The sequence below is a fragment of the Mobula hypostoma genome, chromosome 14, assembly GCF_963921235.1.
Source record: "Mobula hypostoma chromosome 14, sMobHyp1.1, whole genome shotgun sequence".
Taxonomy (NCBI): Eukaryota; Metazoa; Chordata; class Chondrichthyes; order Myliobatiformes; family Myliobatidae; genus Mobula; species Mobula hypostoma.
This window is the reverse complement of record NC_086110.1, coordinates 4,599,666-4,622,626: the sequence shown is the minus strand read 5'-3', so window position 1 is coordinate 4,622,626 and position 22,961 is coordinate 4,599,666. Positions and strand designations below refer to the sequence as shown.

The 22,961-nt window shown below is 40.8% G+C and overlaps 1 protein-coding gene across 7 annotated transcripts in view; it reads right to left on the bottom strand.

Moving 5' to 3' along the window:
* cnot1 (CCR4-NOT transcription complex, subunit 1) overlaps nucleotides 1-22,961 on the bottom strand; it is a 238,370-nt gene that overhangs the window by 110,945 nt on the left and 104,464 nt on the right. For 5 of the 7 annotated variants that reach the window (XM_063066591.1, XM_063066590.1, XM_063066593.1 and 2 more), the window contains 4 exons: nucleotides 22,150-22,300; nucleotides 17,107-17,308; nucleotides 14,329-14,472; nucleotides 7,901-8,025 (listed from right to left, as the gene is read on the bottom strand). In XM_063066591.1, the coding sequence (XP_062922661.1) occupies nucleotides 7,901-8,025; nucleotides 14,329-14,472; nucleotides 17,107-17,308; nucleotides 22,150-22,300 (622 nt within the window). The remainder of the gene's footprint in view (nucleotides 1-7,900; nucleotides 8,026-14,328; nucleotides 14,473-17,106; nucleotides 17,309-22,149; nucleotides 22,301-22,961) is intronic. The other 2 variants (XM_063066592.1, XM_063066596.1) reach the window with 1 other exon arrangement.

The following is a 22,961-nucleotide window of genomic DNA, read 5'->3' as shown; positions in this document are numbered from 1 at the left end:
GTAGTCGTGGTCTAAACTTATTTTACAGTTGTTCCACATGAAACCTTTCTTTTGCCATGCTCTTTTAAGCACCTCTTCCTTCGTTCTGTAACTGAGAAATCTGATCAGAATCGATCTGGGCTGGGCGCCTGCCGGAGGCTGTGGTGCCAACGCGCGGTGATCTCTTTCTATCTGTAGGTCTTTTGCGGCCGGTATATCAAGGTTCTCTCTGAGCAGCTTCTCCACGAAGGGAATCATCAATCCGGGTTTACCTTCGGTTCCTTCGGGAACTCCGTAGATCCTCACATTTTCCCTTCTCGAGCGGCCTTCTTGATCTATTAGTTTCCACTGGAGTTGGTCTTGTAGCTTCAGCATTTCTGCTATCACCTCCTCTGCATTTTGTAGCTTCTCTTCAATTCCAACAATCCTCGCTTCGGCTTCATCTATCCGCGAGTTAGTTTTTACTATTTCTCCTTTAATATCTTCCAGCTGTTTGCTGTTATCTTGTCGGAACTCGCGAATCTCTCCGAGAATCAAAGACAAAGTCACCGATTCCCCCTCATTATCTCCGTCCTGGCTTGCCGTGGGAGAGCTAGGCCCTTCGCCTTGCTGCATCTCTTTATGTTTATCAGCCTTCAGAGCGGACTTTTTATTCTTGTTCTTAGACATCATCCTTGCCCCTTTTATTAATATAGTTATGCAATATTAAGTATTTGTCTAAATTCGATTTTGGGGCAGTTTACCTTCTTTTTTGTCGAGAGACCTTTTCCTTACGCCGCCATTCCCTTGATGACCCGGAAGTCCCCACTTGTTGCATTTGTAAGGGACTATTCCCTGCCAGAGCACTGTCTTGTTTTCCATTTCCATTAATACAAACCCCACATCCCACAGCACACCCTTGTACAACTGCAAAGGCCACATTTGGTCTTTTCTGCTCCATAAGATCATAAGCCCCTAAGATACAGGAGAAGTAGGCCATTTGGTTCATCTAGTCTGCTCCGCCACTCAATCATGGGCTGATTTAATTCTTCCAGTCTTCCCCACTCCCCTGCGTTCTCCCCATACCCTTTGATGCCCTGGCTAATTAAGAACCTATCTATCTCTGTCTTAAATGCATCCAATGACTTGGCCTCCACAGCCGCTCATGGTAACAAATTCCACAGATTTACCACCCTCTAGCTAAAACAGTTTCTCCGCATCTGTTCTAAATGGACGTCCTTCAATCCTGAAGTTGTGCCTTCTTGTTCTAGACTCCCCTACCATGGGAAATAACTTTGTCATATCTAATCTGTTCAGGCCTTTTAACATTCGGAATGTTTCTATGAGATCCCCCCTCATTCTCCTGAACTCCAGGGAATACAGACCAAGAGCTGCCAGACGTTCTTCATACAGTAACCTTTTCATTCCTGGATCATTCTCGTGAATCTTCTCTGAACCCTGAAAATGAATGCCAACATTGCATTCGCCTTCTTCACCACTGACTCAACCTGAAGGTTAACCTTTAGCATATCCTGCACAAGGACTCCCAAGTCCCTTTGCATCTCTGCATTTTGAATTCTCTCCCCATCTAAATAATAGTCTGCCCATATATTTCTTCCATCAAAGTGCATGACCATACACTTTCCAATATTGTATTTCATTTGTCACTCCTTTGCCCATTCCCCTAAACTATCTCAGTCTCTCTGCAGGCTCTCTGTTTCCTCAACGCTACCCGCTCCTCCATCTATCTTTGTATCATTGGCAAATTTAGCCACAAATCCATTAATCCCATAGTCCAAATTATTGACATACATCGTAAAAAGCAGTGGTCCCAACACCGACCCCTGTGGAACTCCACTGGTAACTGGCAGCCAGCCAGAATAGGATCCCTTTATTCCCACTGTTTTCTGTCGATCAGCCAATGCTCCATCCATGCTAGTAACTCTCCTGTAATTCCACTCGGTCCCATCTTGCTAAGCAGTCTCATGTGCGGCACCTTGTCAAAGGCCTTCTAAAAATCCAAGTACACCACATCTACTGCATCTCCTTTGTCTACCCTGCTTGTAATTTCCTCAAAAAATTGCAGTAGGTCAGTCAGGCAGGGTTTTCCTTTCAGGAAACCATGATGGCTTTCGGCTATCTTGTCATGTACCTCCAGATATTCTGTAATCTCATCCTTAACAATTGATTCCAACAACTTCCCAGCCAGTGATGTCAGGCTAAGAGGTCTATAGTTACCTTTCTGCTGCCTCCACACTTCTTAAATAGCGGAGTAACATTTGCAATTTTCCAGGCATCCGGTTCAATGCCAGAATCTTATCAATTCTTGAAAGATCACTGTTAATGCCTCCAAGATCTCTCCGGCTACTTTCTACAGAACCCGAGGGTGCATTCTATCAGGACCAGATTTATCCACTCTCAGATCATTAAGCTTCCTGAGCACCTTCTCAGTTGTAATTTTCACTGCACGTACTTCACTTCCCTGATGCTCTTAAATGTCTGGTATAATGCAGACATCTTCCACTGTGAAGACTGATGCAAAATACACATTCAGTTCCTCTGCCATCTCTGCATCTCTCATTACAATATCTCCAGTGCCATTTTCTATTGGTTCTGTATCTACCTTCAACTCTCTTTTACCCTTACAAACTTAAAAAAGCTTTTAGTATCTTCTTTGATATTAGTCACCAGTTTTCTTTCATAATTCATCTTTTTCTTCCTAACAACCTTCTTAGTTTCCTTCTGCAATTTTTTAAAAGCTTCCCAATCCTCTATCTTCCCATAGCTTTAGCTTCCTTGTATGCTGTCTCTTTGGCTTTAACTTTGGCTCTAACTTCACTTGTCAGCCACAGTCGTGTCCTTCTTCCATTTAAAAACTACTTCTTATTTGTAGATTATGAGAACACTCAGTCCTCTTTTATTGTCATTTAGAAATGCATACATGCATTAAGAAATGATACAATGTTCCTCCAGAGTGATATCACAGAAAACAGGACAAACCAAAGACTAACACTGACAGAACCACATAATTATAACATATAGACACAGCAGTGCAAAACAATACCATAATTTGATCAAGAACAGACCATGGGCACGGTAAAAAAAAAATGTCTCAAGTCCCGATCGAATCCCGAGTCCCCGATAGCAGGCAGCAAAAGGGAGAAACGCCCTGCCATAAACCTCCAAGGCACCGACAACTGCTGATGCCTTGGAAGCAGCTGACCACAGCAGACGCCGAGTCCGTCCATCTAAAAACTTCGAGCCTCCGACCAGTCCCTCTGATACAGCCTCCCAAGCGCCTTTGACCTAGCCCTGGCCGCCGAAACAAGCAAAGCAGAGGATTCGAGGCTTCTGCTCCAGAGATTCCGGACCACACAGTAGCAGCGGCAGCGAAGCGGGCATTTCAGAGTTTCTGCAGATGTTCCTCTGTACTCTCACGTCTGTCTCCATCAAATCAGAATTGTGCACGGTCCCCTACTTGACAGATTACAGATATCATTCACTGGAGAAGCCACGCGTGCTGCATCGCGTCGTCATTTTCTCCTCCTTCTTATTTGGAATATATCTATTTTGCACCTCCCTCATTTTTTGCAGAAACTCCAGCCATTGCTGCTCTGCTGTCCATCCTGATAGAGTCCCTTTCCAGTCAACTTTGGCCAGTTCCCCTCTCGTGCCATTATAATTTCCTTTATTCCACTGAAATACTGACACTTTGGAATATTGGAACTTAGTTTCTTCTTCTGAAATTTCAAAGTGAACTCAGTCATATTGTGATAATTGTTCCCTAAGGGTTCCTTAAGCTTAAGCTCTCCTATCACCTCCGGATCATTGCACAACATCCAATTCAGCACAGACAATCCCCAAGTGGGCTCAACAACAAGCTGTTCTAAAAAGCCATCCCTTAGACATTCTACAAATTCTCTCTCGAGGTCCAGTCCCGGCCTGGTGTTCCCAATCCACTTTCATGTTAAAATCCACTTGCATGTCAAAATCCCCAATGATTATCATAACACTGCCCTTCTGACACACCTTTCCTATCTCCTGCTGTAATTTGTGATCCACATCCTGGCTGCTGTTTGGAGGTCTGTATACAACTGCCATTAGGGTACTTTTACCCTTGCCATTTCTTAACTCAACTCACAGAGATTCTACACCTTCCTATCTTATGTTATCAGTTTCTAATGATTTATTATACACAGGGCCACACCCACTCTGCCTACTAACCTATCTTTCCAATACACCGTACATCCTTGGGCATTCAACTCCCAATGGTAGCCATCCTTTAGCCAAGTTTCAGAGACGGCCACACGTCATATTTGCCAATCTGTAGCTGAATTTCAAGATCGTCCATTTTATTTCTTATGCTGCATGCATTCAAATACAACACTTTCCGTCCAGTATTTGTTACTTTCTGTTTTAACTGCACTACACCTCTATTGCCCTGTGTCTCATCCCACTGGCTGTGATTATGCCTCATCTCTTGCCTGTTCTTTCTATAATCTCTGTTACGTGCTATCTTTGATTTATTTCTGTTTTCCCCTTCCTCAGCCCTATCACTCCGGTTCCCATCCCCCTGCCAAATTAGTTTGAACCCTAAAAGCTCTATTAAACCTGCCTGCTAGGATATTGGACCTCTTTGGGTTCAAGTGTAACCTGTCCTTTTTGTACAGATCGTACGTCCCCTCAAAGAGGCCCCAATGATCCAGAGTTCCAAAGCCCTGCCCCCTACACCAGTCCCTCAGCCTTGCATTAATATGCCTGATCATGCTATTCTTGCGCTCATTAGCACGTGGCACAGGCAGCAATCCTGAGATTACTACCCTGGAGGTCCTGCTTTTCAGCTTCCTACCCAACTCCCTGAATTCTCTCTTCAGGACCTCCTCTCTTTTTCCACCTGTGTCACTGGTACCAATATGTACATTTCTGGCTGTTCACCCTCTCCCTACAGAATACTCTACACCTGATCCGAGACATCTCGTACCCTAACACCATGCAGGTATCTCTATCAAGCTAACAGAACCTTCTCTCTGTTCCCCTCACATCCGCATGACTACCGTATGACTACCGCATTCCTCATCTTATCTCCCTTCTGCATCACGGAACCAGGCTCAGTGCCAGAGACCCGATCACCATGGTCGTCTTCTGTCAGGTCACCCCCTCAACAGCATCCAAACGAGATAACGATTACTCAGAGGGATGGCCAGAGGGTGCTCTTTATTATCTGAGCTCTTCCCATCCCTTCCCTGACAGTCACCCAGTTATCAAACTCCTGCAGCCTCGGGATGACTAACTCTTTGTAGCTCCTATCTATCTCCTTCTCACTTTCCCTAATAAACTGAAGGTCATCAAGCTGCAGCTCCAGATCCCTGACATGGTCTCACAGGAGCTACATCTCAGTGCACCTGGTGCAGATGTGGCCATCTGGGAGACTGGAAGATTCCCAGGATTCCCACATCTGACACCCAGAGCAAAGTACTAACCCTACAGACATGCTATTTATACCTCAAAATAAAAAGGAAAGAAAGAAAATCAAAGTCCATTCACTCACTTACTTCGACAAAGCCCAAATAAGCCACCAAGCCCTAACACTCTGCTTCAGACCACTCCGTCAATGACTGCTCCTTTGATGACTCCAAGCACACTTAGGTCAATTGTACTTAAGATTACTTATACAAAATCCTGAGCAGTGTCTTAACAAGATGGGTGACCTCAACCATTATCAATACTCCAGAGACCGTCTGCCTGGCGTCAGTAGTCGCATTAACAGGAGTGGTGATATGCACCAGCTACTCATATGACCATTCACCACCTGCTCCCAAGGCTCCAAATGATCCTGATCGGAGGCTAGGCAGGTGCCACACCTTGCCCAAGGATGACCTGTGGTCTACGGAGGGAAAGAGCGCCTTTCACTTCATAGCACATTACAACACATTACAGGCCCTTCAGCCCACATGTTGTGCCCACCTTCAAACCCTGCCTCCCATATAACCCCCCACCTTAAATTCCTCCATATACCTGCCTAGTAGCCTCTTAAACTTCACTCGTGTATCTGCCTCCACCACTGACTCAGGCAGTGCATTCCACGCACCAACCACTCTCTAAGTAAAAAACCTCCTCTAATATCCCCCTTGAACTTCCCACCCCTTACCTTAAAGCCATGTCCTCTTGTATTGAGCAGTGGTGCCCTGGGGAAGAGGCGCTGGCTATCCACTCTATCTATTCCTCTTATCTTGTACACCTCTATCACGTCTCCTCTCATCCTCCTCCTCTCCAAACAGTAAAGCCCTAGCTCCCTTAATCTCTGATCATAATCCATACTCTCTAAACCATCCTGGCAGCATCCTGGTAAATCTCCTCTGTACCCTTTCCAATGCTTCCACGTCCTTCCTATAGTGAGGCGACCAGAACTGGACACAGTACTCCAAGCGTGGCCTAACCAGAGTTTATAGAGCTGCATCATTACATCGCGACTCTTAAACTCTATCCCTTGACTTATGAAAGCTAACACGCCATAAGCTTTCTTAACTACCCTATCCACCTGTGAGGCAACTTTCAGGGATCTGTGGACGTGTACCCCCAGATCCCTCTGCTCCTCCACACTACCAAGAATCCTGCCATTTACTTTGTACTCTGCCTTGGAGTTTGTCCTTCCAAAGTGTACCACCTCACACTTCTCTGGGTTGAACTCCATCTGCCACTTCTCAGCCCACTTCTGCATCCTATCAATGTCTCTCTGCAATCCTTTAGTAGAGACGCATCTCCACTCCCTCCCCCCACCCAAAAGGAATGACATATCACCTGAAAAACATCATTGTCTTCCTGATTCAAAACATTCATATAACCACCATTTATTGTCTTATTCTTACTTTTGGCAATTTTAGGCAATTAGGTAATTATTGCGTCTCAGTTACATTTTCCATAATTCAGTCTATTGTTCACAAATCTATTCACTATACACATGAGAAAGCACAAATCTCTTCACAATTTTCTTTAATCTTGCATTACCACCTTCATGCCATCAAACTGCGCTTGTATTTTCCCTGCATCTCATCACACCTGTCCTGTATTCTAACATGCATCTTTTTCTCTTCCCAATTTCAAGAAAGATCATAAACCTGAAAAATATCAACAGTCTTTGCAAGGTTCTTTCATCTGTTTGCTACTTCTGGTATTTTCCACTTATGTGCTCTAGATTCTATTGTTTAAAAATCTTAAAAGACAGGATATAATTATTCCTTAATGTTCAATTTGAAGTTTAATGACAATCAACTTCAATATTCTATATTAATATGAATTCTCTCCCCATCTGAATAACAGTCTGCCCATTTATTTCTTCCACCAAAGTGCATGAGCATAAAGTCATATTTAACTGGCCAACTGGGATAGAAGATACATCCCATTGCAATTTTTCCATCTTAAAAACTACACCCACCATTTTTCAGCAAGAAAGAACAGCCAAACTTATAGTCCTATTTTTTAAAAATCAAATTAAGGAGCATAATGCAAGCTTTTAAATGAAAACTTCTAAATTTAACTTAAGTTTATGCTGGGAGACTACTCCAAAATTTGTAGGGAACTCTGAACTACAGGTGCCATGATTTTTTTGTGAAAGTTGTACTTTATTCTTGCTATTTTCTTTAATAAGCCTTAGAAATTGTATTGTTTGAAATCTTTGTACACAAATGTTTACTTGTAGAGCGGGAAGCCTAAATTAGCTCTATAACAAGTATGACACAATTAAAGTATCACAAACCTTCATCTACATATTCAGTGATATGCAATCTGTACCTTTTCACCTTCTAATTTTATTAAGCATCTTGCATCATGGCAAGAATCTAACTCAGCAGCACAACTGCTACTTCAAGTGCAGTTTACTACCAATTAACTGCACCCAAAATGACGGAACATGAACATTGAACATTGATTGGCTATTAATACTAACCTCATCAACAGACATGGTAGGGTGGGGTGGATGGTTGTAGATTCGCTGGAAGTAACTGTTAGCTTCATCATCAATCTCCTTGCTAAAGTGCTGATTTGCCTCCGGCCATACCTGAGAAAGGTCAGCTGTGTAGAGTTGGAAAGCAACAGAAAATTCCATCAAAATCTATTTCCTATATGCTATTAGATGATACATACAAAGCCACAAACTTAGAATAAACAATATGCAGTGCATTTGCAAGCACTGGCCCTTCATTACAATTTAAATCAAATAATGATTTAAAGATACTATACCAATGATCTCCAAAGTTTGCAAGGTATTTGAAGTAGTATTTCAGATTTGGCTCCACTTGATTTTAAACTGATAAACATTTGGGTTAAAACATGATGATTACAGCCAGATTTAAAATTACACTTGTTACTCCCCTCCAATTCCTACTCCTCCTATCCCACCGCCCCCCCCACTCCCAGCCCCTTTCCAAAATAGTGCAACCTTGTGAGCAAAGTCACAGGGAAAACAAATAAAAGGCAACCCATTCAATGCATAACAAATGTCTATACATTGTATTAACTACTGAAGTTGACTTAAGAACAATGATCGATGCTATTGTGGCCTCCTATTAAAAAGGCAAAAACAAAATAAGTGTCTTTAATCAAAATCTTTGATCCATACTGACCAAGGAGCCCGCTAATACTGGCTTACTATTACCCAGCTAAATCAAATAGAACACTACAAGTAGGAGTACAAAGCGTCCAGTACCCCAGACTCCCACCTTGTAATCACAACCCGGTAAAATCAAAATGGAAGTGCAGGCTTGTCAGTTAGCTAGGAAAAGTCGATGACTGCTGTGATAAATTCAGTAGATGGGGTGCACAGACTACGGTAACAAGAAACCAGTGAAAGAGAACACCTCCAAATCAGAATTTACCTAAGAGCACTTATTCACACAACCATGGGAAATTTAGAACTCCCACCAACCATCTACAATGTAGCATAGTGGTTAACACAACACTATAACAGCCCAGTTTAGAGTTCAATTCCGATGACATCCCCCCACAGTCCAAAGATGTACGGTTATCAGGTTAATGGGTCATTGTAAATTGTCCCACGATTAGGCTGGGGTTAAATTGGTGGGTTGCTGGCAACACGGCTCAAAGGACTGGAAGAACCTGTTTCATGCTGCATCTCTAAATAAAATAAAATAAATAAATCTTCCTATCCCTCTCTTGCCTTTCCACCTCTCCTCCTGAGCCCTAAACCTGAAAATTATAAGGTTAACTGAAAATGTCCAAGTCCCCAGTCATTAAAGGATCTTGGGAACAAAAATGGGTGAATGAATAAAGATAAAGGTCAACACTGGTTTTCTGGCATGCTTTTAAAATGATGCTAATTCCAAAGATGATAAATTTCTCATGGTACTTGCAACTGAAAATTTCCAGTTGAATAAGGTACTGGAAACCATCTTCACACACAGAGGCACTAAAGGACTTAATATCTTTATGCAAAGAAACAGGAAACTCCATTGGGATACAAGCCTGTGATTAAAAAATAAAAAATAGCCTTGTTCTAAGGAAGTATTTATAGACACATAATATCAACTTCAATTGAAACCAATTCCAAACACTTCCACTTGCTTCAGAAAATGGTAGATTATAAAATAAATACTTTTTTTGAAAAGACTGGGTACTTCAAGTTGATTTGTGCACAGATTTCACCTTCAGTTAATGCACAAATAAACAGCCAGTTTGGCTGAACTTTAAATATGGCCAGAATAAAACACAAATATTTTCAGAAGTATACTGTTTTTAATTTGTTGAATTTTGGTAGGATATCTAAACAGGAATCAGCTTTGTAAAGGTTAATTCATTCAGCAAAAGTTCTATCCTAATGGGGTAAATGGAATATCTGCACTAGGATTGGTACCATTTTGAAGCTAAATAATTACTCTCAGCATTTTTGTTAGGTGACAGTGTATGCAAGTAATTGAAGATGAAAACTCATGGCGATGATAAATTTCAGCACAGTAAGACATTTTACAAACATGCAGACAAACATTCGTAACAGACATGCAGCTATTGGTACAACCTGGAACAGGGTTTCAAACTAGGGGAAGTTTATCCCTCTTGAGTGTAATTTGGACAAACCTTTTTGCATTATTTTCCACTATCCCACCACGACAAAAAATCACTTTGCCATAATCTCCATCAATCTATGTTCAGACTCCCTGTTGTTCCTGATTAGATTACATGAAAGTTCTAAAGCATTATATGTTCAACAATCAATGGTGATTTCCATAATTCAATCTATTCCCTATCTATAATTTTGTTGCAAGGTTTTGACCTCCTAGAACCAACTTAACCTCCCATTATTATTTGGTAAAACTTCAGACAAATAAACAGTTACACAAAAGACTCATGAGATTGGAAGTGGGTAGCCTGGATGGAAGATTGGTCAATGGACAAAATAGGAATATATTGCTCATTTACAAAATAACAACTCTGAAAACAGGAACAAATATAGTAAATAATGTTTGCTGATATGTAGGCAATGAAAGGTGATAGCATCTAGAGTCAAAATGCTACAAAAAAATAATAAATGATACTTGGAACTAGCTAGGTGTCCTTGTTCACAAACACAACACACAGATCGAACAAATAAGGAAGGCAAATAGAATGTTGGGCTTTGAAAGTGTGTTGGAGTATATTAGCATATTGGTCTTGCTGCAATCATTCAGGGCTTCAGAGAGATCATATCATGAGCAAGAGGTTTACTTTTATTCTTGCACTCACAAAATTATGGCTGCCTACTGTATTGATTGAGAATGGGCAGGTTGCCTTGAGGGAGAATTTAGTATCAGCCTATCCTCATTATTTAGAGTGATGATCCTCTGAAACAAACAAAATCATTGCTCCTATCCAGGTCTCAATTCCTCTGTACAGTTCCTCAAAGCCGCAGTTTCCCACTCATTCAAACTTCCTCTTTGAATACCTCAAGATCTAGACTCCAAAATCCTCTGGGCTAGGGAATTCCAAAGGTTCACTACCCCCCAAAAGAATAAATTCCAAAGCACTTCACTTGGGAACAGAGATTGAACAATACCTGGCAGCAACTACATCCACTTCTTCAATTCTCTCACTTACAGAAGCATCTTACTATCTACCATCATGTCCCCTTAGAATCTGTTTCAGTCACATCATTCCTCATACTTCCAAAATTCATACTCAACTTCATTAGCAGCTTGTGATAAGACAATTTTTTAATCTCAATAATTAGCTGCGTAAATTTCTTTTCAAGATGAGACAGCCCACTTACTTCAATCAGACAAAGGTATAGAGGGCCAGAACGGGTGAGGGTTGGGGGAAGAGAGAGAGAGACCGGTAGCAGGGTAACACAGAAGTATTGGGAGCAAAAGAACTGTAGAAAAAAATAAAAAGTAATCATGAACAGATATTGAACTTTACCTGGCAAATGAGAACAACCACTAATAGACCAAACTAAGAATGAGAGAGAAAAAAAATTTCAAGGTGCACTGCTACTGAAGAATTCTCTATCCATGTGGTTGTGCATGCTGGGTCCTTCCATATATTCAAGGGAATTAAGGGCATGATCATACAGGGAAACAAACATAATGTGAAGGATGAACCATAATCTTATTCAAAGGGAAAGGAGACTTGAAGGCCTTATGAATTACCCCTGCTCTAATTTCTTTGACATGGTCCTGTGTTTATGATAATAATAGATTTCTTTGCACTCCTAGTTGTTTTGAAAGTTCTTCATATGGTCAGGTTCAGCTTAGAATAGTGGTCCCCAACCCCAAAGCATGTGCTACCAGGCCGTGAGGAAACGATATAATTTGGCAATCTGAAATGATAAGAGTCAGCTGCACCTTTCTTCATTCCCTGTCACGCCCACTGTTGAACTTGAACGCACGAGGTCATTACTCACGCAAGGTCATCAGTCGGTCAATAACCTACAACTACTCGATGAGTAAAAAACATCGCTTGAGGGTTTCTTTGGAAGAGATGGTAGGGGACATAAAAGGCCCAACGATGATGATAACGCAGAGACAGCTGAGGCCGAGACTGCAAAAAAAAAGAAAGCTTCCTTCAACAGAAAATATGACCAGTTGTACATAAAATATGGCTTTATTGCGACCGGTGACTCGCACGCTCCAAGCCCCCTGTGTGTGATATGTGGAGACAAGCTGTCTAATGAGGCGATGAAGCCCTCAAAACTGCTTCGGAACCTTGAGTCCAAGCACCCTGCACTTAAAGACAAACCCGTGAGTTTTTTGAGCAGAAAAAAACATGAGCAAGCGGGACAGAAGCAAATGCTGAGAGTCACCATCTCCACAAATGCTGCTGCTCTGAGAGCGTCGTAATTAGTGGCTAGCCGTATTGCTGAGGCTATGAAGCCTTTCACTGTTGGTGAAGAATTGATTCAGCCTGCTGCCAAGGACATGTGCCGTGAACTATTGGGAGAAGCTGCAGCTAACAAGATGGCACAGGTTTCTCTTTCAGCTACCACAGTTTCAAGGAGAATCGATGACATAGTGGAGAACATCGAAGCACAGCTGTTGGAACTGCTGAACGAGTCTGGTTTCACTACCCGAGTCAAAGAGGTTGCTTCTGAATGCCAGTCTACACACTGTGTCACACACAGGGAAATGCTGGCTAGCCGAAAAATGTCACCTGATCTTAACAGTGTATTGAGTGACATTGTTGAAGTTATCAATCACGTCAAAGCAAAAGCCCTGAACTCACGTCTGTTTGAGCAGCTTTGTGAGGAAATGGATGCAGAGCACAAATGCCTTCTCTTACACACTGAAGTCAGGTGGCTATCAAGGGGGAAAGCCCTGGCCAAGTTTCTGAGATAAGAGAGCAGCTACAGAGATTTCTTTCAAGAAAAAAGTCACCATTGGCAGCACTCTTCAGTGACGAGGAGTGGATAGCAAAACTCGCTTATCTGTGTGACATCTTCAACCTGCTCAATGAACTCAATTTGTCACTTCTGGGAGAATGACAACTGTCTTCAAGTTGGCAGATAAAGTGTCTGCTTTCACAGCCAAACTGGAACTGTGGGGATGGCGAGTGGACAGGGGCATATTTGACATGTTCCCAACATTAGCTGGGATTTTGGGAGAGACTGAGGCTGCACCGTCCTTCTCACAGTTGGTGCGCGATCACCTATCTTCGCTGTCAACAGAATTCAAGCATTACTTCCCAACTGTGAATGACCCAAGACATGCAAAGGAATGGGTCCGTGACCGATTTATGAATGTCCCCGGTGAATCATCCATGTCAGCGCGGGAAGAAGATCAACTCCTCGAGCTTGCAAATGATGGTGGGCTGAAAAGTAAGTTTGACATAACATCTCTGCCAGCATTCTGAATCAAAGTCAAGGCTGAATATCCTGAGATAGCCACGAAAACACTGAAAACGTTACTTCTATTTTCAACATCATATCTCTGCGAAGCAGAGTTTTCTGCAAATGAATGCAACGAAAACTGAATTGCAGAGTAGACTAGACATAAGAAACCTCCTTATGATTGACTTATCACTATATTCATGCCAGGAATATATGCGCTGTATGTTTAATATTAAATTCGTTAGATAAACCCTTTTAGAAACGAAATTGAGTGTATTAGCCACTGATAAGTGAATTATAGTTGACTTATCACCTATATTCTGGTCGTGATTAACACACCCCACCCCAGCTCAGAAGGTGGCAATGGCAAACCACTTCTGTTAAAAAAAAATTTGTCACAAACAATTATGGTCAAAGACCGAGATTGTCTACATCATATGACACAGCATATAATAATGATATTTTAAATCTATATCTTCAGAACAAAGAGAGACTACAAAACTTTGAAAGGGCAGTTAAGAACAAAATGAGATCAAGGCAGAAGCCAGAAAAATGACAGCAAAGGATGATAGTGCAAGGCAAGAGGGTCGTAATGGGAACCTTCCTTTCGATCACCTTCTGCTTTTACTCCTCCATCTCTCTTTTATTTCACTGCATCTCAATACGAACTTCTGTACCTTTCCCCCAATTCTAAAAGGTAAACCCATAAGATAAATAGCTACCTGATTTGCTGAGTACTTCCAGCATTTTGCTTTTAATTTCAACAACCTTGATGGTTTGCTTTGGAAAAAGAGATAAAGCTTAAGCTGTACTGAGTGCACATCAATACACCAAAAATGTCTCGTTAAAGATTTTAACAAATTAATCACTCAATAGCAGAATTTATAAGAAAAGCAGTACACAAACTCAATACCCAAAACTACTTTGATTCATTATCTAAGAAAACCTATTTTGAGTCTTGGATGGGTGAATCACTCTGTGGAACTACTTTTTTGCTAAACCAAAGTAACAGAATAGGCTTGGCCACGCTCACAACAGTCACAGACAACACAACCACTTACAAGTTTTCATCTTACTCTGCTGGAATGTTTGTGGGTTCAGTCCAGATGTGCTCATCTTTCGCTGCCCAAAAGGGTCAGTGTTCACAGTTGGTAGTGCAAGTCCACCAGTTCCCATGCCAGTCAAACTCCCTGTGCCCAAACTTCCTGTAGATATAAAATTAAGTAATGTTGCCCATCAAATCATTTGTGCTTTTATCCTTATACTTAAGGAAGTCAAACACACAATGCTGGAAGCACAACATGTATTAATGACTGCTTTTGAAAACGCCATCAGAATCAGTTGATAGTGTAGAATTCTTTCTATCTTTTCAGTATAACCCCTAAAACAAAACCCTTCAATATGTTTACATCCCAGGGCACCATGCACATCAGCTGATGAACACAGAACAAACCAAGCTCTTTAGGGATTGTCTCACCTCCTTGGAACACAATTCCAGAGGGAGGGTTGCGGATCACATACCACTTTTACATTCACCCTAGAAGCACATGAGGGACGAAGTGATCTGAGCCAGTTAAGAGTTTGTATGTCAACCCTGAAGCAAAACACCATGGTAAATCTTTAAAACTGGGTTTGTTCTCTGGGGAGTCTGCTTGATCAACTGTATTTCCTTTTGTTCCCCCTCAGAGAACGTGCAGATCTTTAATGCATTATTCTTTCAATAGACACCCTAAATGACACCCAGAGGAAAGAAATTCATTGTCCTACATACCAAATGCTTCAAGCATATCCAAATTTAGAAGCCAAGTTCATGCACATTATTAAACTGCATACTTAGCATATAGATCAAAGGACTACATAATAATTGTGGGTAGAACCATGCCAATGAGAGCATCTGCAAAACCTCAGTTCTTTTTGATAGTTCACTGGCTAATAAGAGGGATCACTGATTGCTGATGTCAACTAACCCACTCCCAGGACAGCAATGTGCGAAGTTACTGCAAGACTATCAAGAGCGTGGGCTTACAGATAAAAACTCAGTTTCCTGAAGATGAAGATTCACTATACTTGCATAGAGGAAGTTTGGGTTTTATTTACTCCAATGCTCAAATAGCCACCTGACGGATGTAGTTCAGCTATGGACAGAAGATGATGGTACTGCAGCCTCCACTCATTATCAAGGGCCAGGTTACAACAGGGATATTATTTAACTCATTTCTACATGCAATTAGAGCTGTTTACTGGTGTATTTATTCACGACTGGCATGACCCACACATTATGGACAAAGATACAACAGGCATTAGAGAAGTGCAGTGCATATTTGCAATGAAAAGGTTGATCATAGGTTTTAAAGGAAAAGACTCTTAAGGCCTCACATTTCAATATTTTTCTGAATTTGCTGACATTATAACAGATTTCTGCACCCACATCCTGCAGAAGTTAGAGCCCCAAGAGTGCATCAATAGCTTCCAAAAATTCTCATAAAAAGATCTCCACATTTAAAAACATGTTTACCAAATAAACAAAATAAAGCAAATTGGTAAACACAGTGATGACACTAGATTACATAAACATACTTGGCCTCTCAAGCCTGCTCTGCCATTCAATTAAAACGATGGCTGGTTTGAATGTAACCTGAACTTTGCATACCCATTTTTAACCACATTAGCATACTGATGATCTACCCATGTTGCAATAATATTTAAGACCCCTTTCTCAAAGAAAGATGCAAGCAGTATAATAGATTCTCAGTGGAAAATCGCCACCTCTTCTGTTCTAAACGTGCTCATTCACCTTTTTAAATAGGGATCCAAACACAAAGTACGCACATTGGGCACAAAAATAAAATGCCATTCATTACACAGTGCATTAGATTGCTACTTCACTCCAAAGTTTAGATTTAACCATTTTACATCCTCCCTTCCCAGTTTTAAAACCACCAGTTTAGTATTCAATGCTCAAAGCCCATAATAAAAATCAAGTAATTTCAAGCAATTGAAAAGACAAAGTAGAATTGAGGAGAACTGAATTACTTTTGCTGGTAGAACGCAGATAAAGACAAGAGCACACTGGTGGGTAAAAGTAACTGTAGAGTCCTTCATGAAACTTAAGCTTTTATCAACATGAGTACCATTAGGCCTCAAGCACAATTTGCCTGATATTCAGTGCACTCATCTAGAAATACAGCAGCTAGTTGGTAGTAGGTGGTGTTAGAAGTTGTTTCAGAGCAGAAACTTCAAAGCTACATGATTCACAACACACCACAGAAGCTCAAATAGATACATAAAAAATTCAAAACCAAGTCATAATCCCGTATTGCCTTCTTACCTTTGTTAGCAAGAAAGTCAAACAAGGTAACTAAAAATTAATGAAAACCATAGCAAAGTTTGTATTGTATAGACAATGAAAGTTAATTGAAAAGAGGGGAAAGTGATCTACCAAATAATGCTTAAAAATTTTTAAAATCAAGTAGTTAAAGAAGTACACAAAAGGCCAATTGGTGACAGATAGATTTAGCTGGTTAGCCAAATTGGTTTAGCAAACTGGAAATTAGTAATGAGATTTAGTCATTTCATGACAAATACCAGAGAAATATCTCAATGCTTTTAACAATTCATGCTTGAGAAAACTGAATTCCAATTCACTTACACAAAAGCAGAAAGATATTATTTCATAATAAACTCAAATAAAAACACTACTATAGTTAATCATGGCAAAATTATAGTTTATCCTTAACCAAACCAAAGCTGACTAGCTTAACATGAAGACAGGCAAGTTATCACCACCTGGGTAAGCAACACCATTGAAACTACATTTGTCTGTGGCCACCATTTCTAACCTGGTAGTTGAGACGGAAGTGCGCCGATACCACTGAAGGGAGTTGTCTGGTTTGGTGTCGAGAGTGGAGGAAAGGCTTTTGCTGGTGATTGAGGAGTATTGAATGCAGAACTCAGGTTAGTTGTGAAACCCTGCATACTCGGAGTGAGGGATGCAGCTGATCCACCAATTGTCAACGAAGCCATGCCAGACAATGGATCAATCTATAAAGAGAATCAAAATGGGAGACAGTATCAGAATCACATAAAATAATTAAAATTTTAACATTCTTGTGTATGAAATGTTTTGTAAAATAACTGAATGATAAATTGTAAACTTGATGTGATTGTGTCCAGAAGTACGGAACAGTGACAGATACAACCTGCTAAAATTCTTCCCAAAGGCATACCTTTCCTAGAAGAGCTAAAGATACTTGCTTAAGGCAAGGCTATATATTTGTATCAAATTTTACCTCTAATCTTAGGAAATACACTAAATGTATTCAGTTTAAAATTTAAATGCCTCTTTTCCTTAAACATTACTTTCTGCTTATTTCATCCCTCCCCTCTTCACTCATAAAATGCATGAGAACAAGCAATAAGTACTTTTGACAAACTTGGCTATAGCTAGCAAAAGTTTGTGTCGTCCTATTCCATATTTCTTCTTCCATTGCTATCTTTCCCCTCTGCAAATTTCAACTATCATTCCTTTCCCAGAGACAATGACTAAGATGTGGCACTCCACTATAAGAAAGGTAGAGAGTTTTGAACTGTGCAACTTTCAGTCTATTACTAGACTGAATAACAATCTTATTCATGAAAAGCCACAGATCCAACCAAAACCAGCTGGATGAGGGAATATGGAAGTTGGGACAAAAGCTACAACCAGCACTTTACAGAAAAAAGCTGTAAATCTACAAGGGGCCAGTTAGCGATTCCAGTAACTTTCACAGTTTTCAAAATTGACATGCCAAGTTAATAAACATACAGGCTAGAGAAAAGATCAAGTCCCTGGCTAGAACAGCTTTGCACCCCCCAGCTTTCAGAACATCCTTCCCTCATGGAGATCAACTACCTGCAACAATTCCAGGAAAGTGGAGGCACGCTATACAAAACTACATCAATTAAAGTTGTGTGCTCCCAATTCAGTGCACTATACCAGATTTAACTATAATAATGAAATGAGCTTTGGGGGTAAAATTTATTGCATTTAAACTTAAAAATCAAAACTAATATTTGCAATATTTGTCAGAGGCAATGGAGTACAACGAAACATTCAAGAACTCAAATCTTCATGAAAGTAAAAGTAAACCATGGGAATCATATAGATCTGTGGAATGCTCTGCCTCAGAAGGCAGTGGAGGCCAATTCTCTGGATGCTTTCAAGAAAGAGTTAGATAGAGCTCCTAAAGATAGCGGAGTCAAGGGATATGGGGAGAAGGCAGGAACGGGGTACTGATTGTGGATGATCAGCCATGATCACAGTGAATGGTATTGCTGGCTCAAAGGGCCGAATGGCCTACTCCTGCACCTATTGTCTATTAATACATTCTCAAGTGCCACAGACAATGTCAATAGGAAAGAGAAAGCAGTAGTTAACATTTTTGGACAGATGAACAATCTTTCTTCACACTTTGACCATAAGACATAAGAGCAAAATTAGGCCATTCGGCCCAGTAAGTCTGCTTCACTATTTCATCACGGCTGATCCACTTCCCTCTCAACCCCATTCTCCTGCCTCCTCTCCATAACCTTTCACACCCTGACTAATCAAGAACCTATCACGCTTAGCCTTAAATACACCAAGTGACTTGGCCTCCACAGCTGCCTGGGGCAATGAATTTACCACCAGTGACTAAACATATTCCTCACCTTCATTCTAAATGTGCGCCCCTATATTCTGAGGCTGTGCCCTCTGGTCCTCGACTCCCCTACCATAGGAAACATCTTCTGCACATCCACTCTATCTAGATCTTTCAACATTCAATGAGATATCCCTCTTCTTCTATTAAGTTTCAATAAGTACAGGCCCAGAGCCATCAATTGCTCCTCATACAATAAGCTTTTCATCCCAGAATCATTCTTATGAACTTCCTCTGAACCCTCTCCAATGTCAGCACATCCTTTCTAAGGGGCCCAAACCTGCTCACAATACTCCAAGTGAGGCCTTAAGAATGCTTTATACAGCTTCAGCGTTGTATCTTTGCTTTTATATTCTAGTCCTCTCGAAATCAATGCTAACATTGCATTTGCCTTCCTCACTACTGACTCAACCTGCAAAATAAAAAACTTTAGGGAATTCTGCATGAGGAGTCCCGAGTCCCTTGGCACCTCAGAGTTTTTGAATTTTCTCCCCATTTTGAAAATAGTCTCTGCTTTTATTCCTTCTACCAAACTGCATGACCCCACTCTTCCCAACACTCTTCCATTTGCCATTTCTATGCCCATTCTCCTAATCCGTCCAAGGACTTCTGCATCCCCCTGCTTCCTCAAAACTACCTACTCCACCACCTATTTTCATACCATCCGCAAACTTGGCCATAAAGCCATCAATTCAGTCATTCAAATTATTGACATACAGCATAAAAGCAGTCTCAACTCCTCTGTGGTACTAGTAAATGGCAGCCAATCAGAAAAAGCCCCCTTTATTTCCACTCTGATTCCTTAAAGATCATTATTAATGCCTCCACAATCTCTTCAGTCACCTTTTTCAGAACCCTGGAGTGTAGTCCATTTGGTCCAGCTGACTAATCTACTTTCAGACCATTCATTTTCCCAAGTACCTTCTCTTTGTAATAGCAACTGCACTCATCTCTGCCATTTCCGTGTTCCAATGACCCCTGCAGCATCATTTTCCAGCAGTCTAATATCTATACTTATCTCTCATTTACTGGTTATATAAATGAAAAAAAAACTTTTGGTATCTTTGCTCTGTTGTATGCCCTCTGATTTGCTTTTAAGTTGGCTTTGATTTCCCTTGTTATCCTGTCTTTAGAACACTAATTTTTCTTTGGGATCTATCTATCCTGTGCCTTGCCCCTTCCAATCAACTTTGGCCAGCTCCTCTCTCATGCCACTGTAATTCCCATTACTCCACTGTAATACAGAAACATCTGACTTTAGCTTCTCTCTCTCAAATTGCAGGGCAAATATCATATTATCACTGCCTCCCAGGGTTCCTTTACCTTAAGTTTCCCAATCAAATCCAGTTCATTACACAACACCCAATCCAGAAAAGTTGATCCCCTTGTGGGCTCAAGCTACTCAAACAGAGCCACCCCACACCCTCTGCTTACTTGCCTGAACTTTCATTAAGTTCCCAACAACTGTCCACAACATCGTACCTGCCAATCTCTAACTATGCTACAAGATCATCTACTTTATTCCATATACTGCATCCACTGAAATGTAACACCTCCAGTCCTGTATCTGTCACCCTTTTTAAAATACCCCCCTTTACACTACAACTCATCCCACAGACTACACCTTTGCCCTATCATCTGCCTGCCTTCTCTGACAGTCTTACTGCACAATGTCTCTGTTTGTAAACCAACCTTCCCATCCTCAGCCCTATTACTCTTGTTCCCACCTCCCTGCCAAATTAGATTAAACCCCTTCCCAACAGTTCTAGCAAACCTGCCTGCAAGGATATTGGTCACCCTTGGGTTCAGGTGTAACCTGTCCCCTTTGTATAGGTCATACCTTCCGCAGAAGAAATCCCACTGATCTGGAAATCTGAAACTCTGCCCCCTGCACCAGTTTCTCAGCCACCCTATCTGCCAAATCATCCTATTCTTTCCCTCACTGGCAGGTGGCACATAGCGTGGCACGTAGCAATTCCAGAGATTGCTAGCTGGAGGTCCTGCTTTTCAGCTTTCTACCTAGCTCCCTAAGTTGTCTCTTCAGGACCTCCTCACTTTTCCTACCTATGCCACTGCTGCCAATATGTAACACGATTTCTGGCTGCTCATCTTCCCCCTTTAAAATGTCCCTGAGCTTGGTACCTGAAAGGCAACATACCATCCAGGTGTCTCTATCTTGTCCACAGAAGCTTGTGTCTGCTCCTCTATCTATGGAATCCCCTATCACTACTGCAGTCTTCTTCGCCCCCTTCTGAGCCACAGCGCCAGACAACAATATTCAAAACAGTACACTTTCAATTGAGGAGAACAGCTACAGGGGTACTCCGTACTGGCTGCCTATTTCTCTTCTCTCTCCTGACAATTGCCCATTTTCTTGCTTCCTGCAACTTAGGAGGGACTAGCTCCCTCTAACTCCTATCCATTTTCTCCTCAGTTTCCCGTATGAGCCGAAGGTTATCAAACTGCAGATCCAGTTCCTTCACACATTCTCTGAGGAGCTGCAGTTCAGTGAACATGGTTTGCTGAGATTTTAAATTTTTCAGATTTTCTTTTAAGTTTCAGAATTTTGCATAGAATAGGGATAAATACAGAACATAGGAACATTTCTCAATTTTAAAAATGTCAAAGGAATATTTGTCTAGTTGGATAAGTGAGTAATATAGCTGTAAATTGTCACCTATGAAAATAAAAAGTAAAACTTTGCCTTGAGCACCCCTTTCAATGTAATTTTTCATTATCTGTTTATTTAGCTGTTAACTTATTGATAAGTTAACTTATCAATAAGATAACAGCTAAATAAACACTGAACTTGAAATTTTTTAACCACAGGGCCGTGTTTTTCCCATATCTCTGAATTTACATCCATCGGCCACTTTATTAGGTACACCTGCTTGTTAATGCAAATATCTATTAGCCAATTATGTGGCAGTAACTCAATGCATAAAAGCATGAAGGTTCAGTAGTTATTCAGACTAAACACCAGAACGGGGAAGAAATTACTTTGACCATGGAATGATTGTTGGTTTGAATATCTCAGAAACTGCTGATCACCTGGGATATTCACACACAACCGTCTCTAAAGTTTACAGAGAATGGTGCAAAAAATGTAATTGATTAAAAATTGCATTAAAGAATGACTTAATATCAGGCCTTGCCTAAGCACATTAAAGTAACAGGACAATCTTGTGACTCAACTGTTTTTACCTGTACAGGTGACATGGTTTCTATACTGCTGGTACTAGGTGCTCGGACCTTGGGCATTACTCCTGGAGGTGGCTGGCGGGCTTTGTTCATGACATTGCCACAGTTAGCCACCATTGTGAGAATAGTCTCCGACAGCTCCTGTGACACACTCCTGAGGGGGAAAAGGAACTGCAACATTATTATTGCATGCAGGAATTGCTAACAAAACATTATCGAGGACAAGCAACACTTTGTAGAGCTTCATACAGTCAAATAAAATCTTTAACTAAATTTGTGCAAATTCAAACCATTACAGTGGATTCTGGTTAATTTGGTCCAAATAAACAGCTGCTGTAATTAGCTGGTTGCATGGAAATAGTTAAAAGGGGAAAAAAGACAAATTCCTATTTAACTGTGTAACAATATGTATTTAAATGAGATACAGAGTAAATTAGAAGACTACCAAATTTATAGACTACAGTACTATAAAACTGTATTAGTTCCTAATACTTACTGATGGAGGCATTCAACTGCCATGTTCTTTTGACTGTAAATGAACAAAATCGCAGCACCTAGTGCAGATAATACACTGCCTTCGTACAATGTTTTAGACATTTGCATCCTCCATTTTCATTGTAATATGGACACCTCACTTTTTTAATGTACAGTATTTCTGTTTTTGCACATTTTTTTAAAACCTACTCAATATATGTAATGGATTTACTTGTTTATTTATTTATGTTTTATTTTACTTTTTTCTCTCTGCTAGATCATGTATTGCACTGAACTGCTGCTAACAAATTTCACATCACATGCCAGTGATAATAAACCCG